Source organism: Cariama cristata, unplaced genomic scaffold (assembly GCF_000690535.1).
Source record: "Cariama cristata isolate BGI_N322 unplaced genomic scaffold, ASM69053v1 scaffold17577, whole genome shotgun sequence".
NCBI classification, from domain to species: Eukaryota; Metazoa; Chordata; class Aves; order Cariamiformes; family Cariamidae; genus Cariama; species Cariama cristata.
This window is the reverse complement of record NW_009628540.1, coordinates 1-279: the sequence shown is the minus strand read 5'-3', so window position 1 is coordinate 279 and position 279 is coordinate 1. Positions and strand designations below refer to the sequence as shown.

Here is a 279-nt window from a genome sequence, read left to right as displayed (position 1 = left end):
GTTTGCCAGGTGCTTTTTCGTTTGGACCACCGAGAGCAGGCACCATCCTCATCCCTGGAGCAGACCCCGAGGCAGGGATGGGGCTGGTGAGCGTGCAGCAGGGCCTCATCCAAGCAGGAGGATGCTCCAGGGAGCCCAAGCTCGGAGTAGGGAGGAGTGGGCGCACGGCACTGCCCGTCACCCCTGTGTTCCCCAGCGTGTCTTGATGCGTTGCAGGGAATGGGCTCCCTGAGCGAAAGCTCCATCCCCTCCATCTCGGACACCAGCACCCCCCGGCGA

At 64.5% G+C, this 279-nt stretch overlaps 1 protein-coding gene across 1 annotated transcript in view; it reads left to right on the top strand.

Annotated features, from left to right (window-relative positions):
* The window catches only part of LOC104165283 (voltage-dependent R-type calcium channel subunit alpha-1E-like), a gene marked incomplete at both ends in the record, with an annotated part of 58,677 nt that extends 58,404 nt beyond the window's left edge, over window positions 1–273 (top strand). The window contains 1 exon segment of the mRNA XM_009704861.1: window positions 217–273. Coding sequence (XP_009703163.1) covers window positions 217–273 — 57 coding nt within the window.
* Window positions 274–279: the final 6 nt, after the last annotated feature.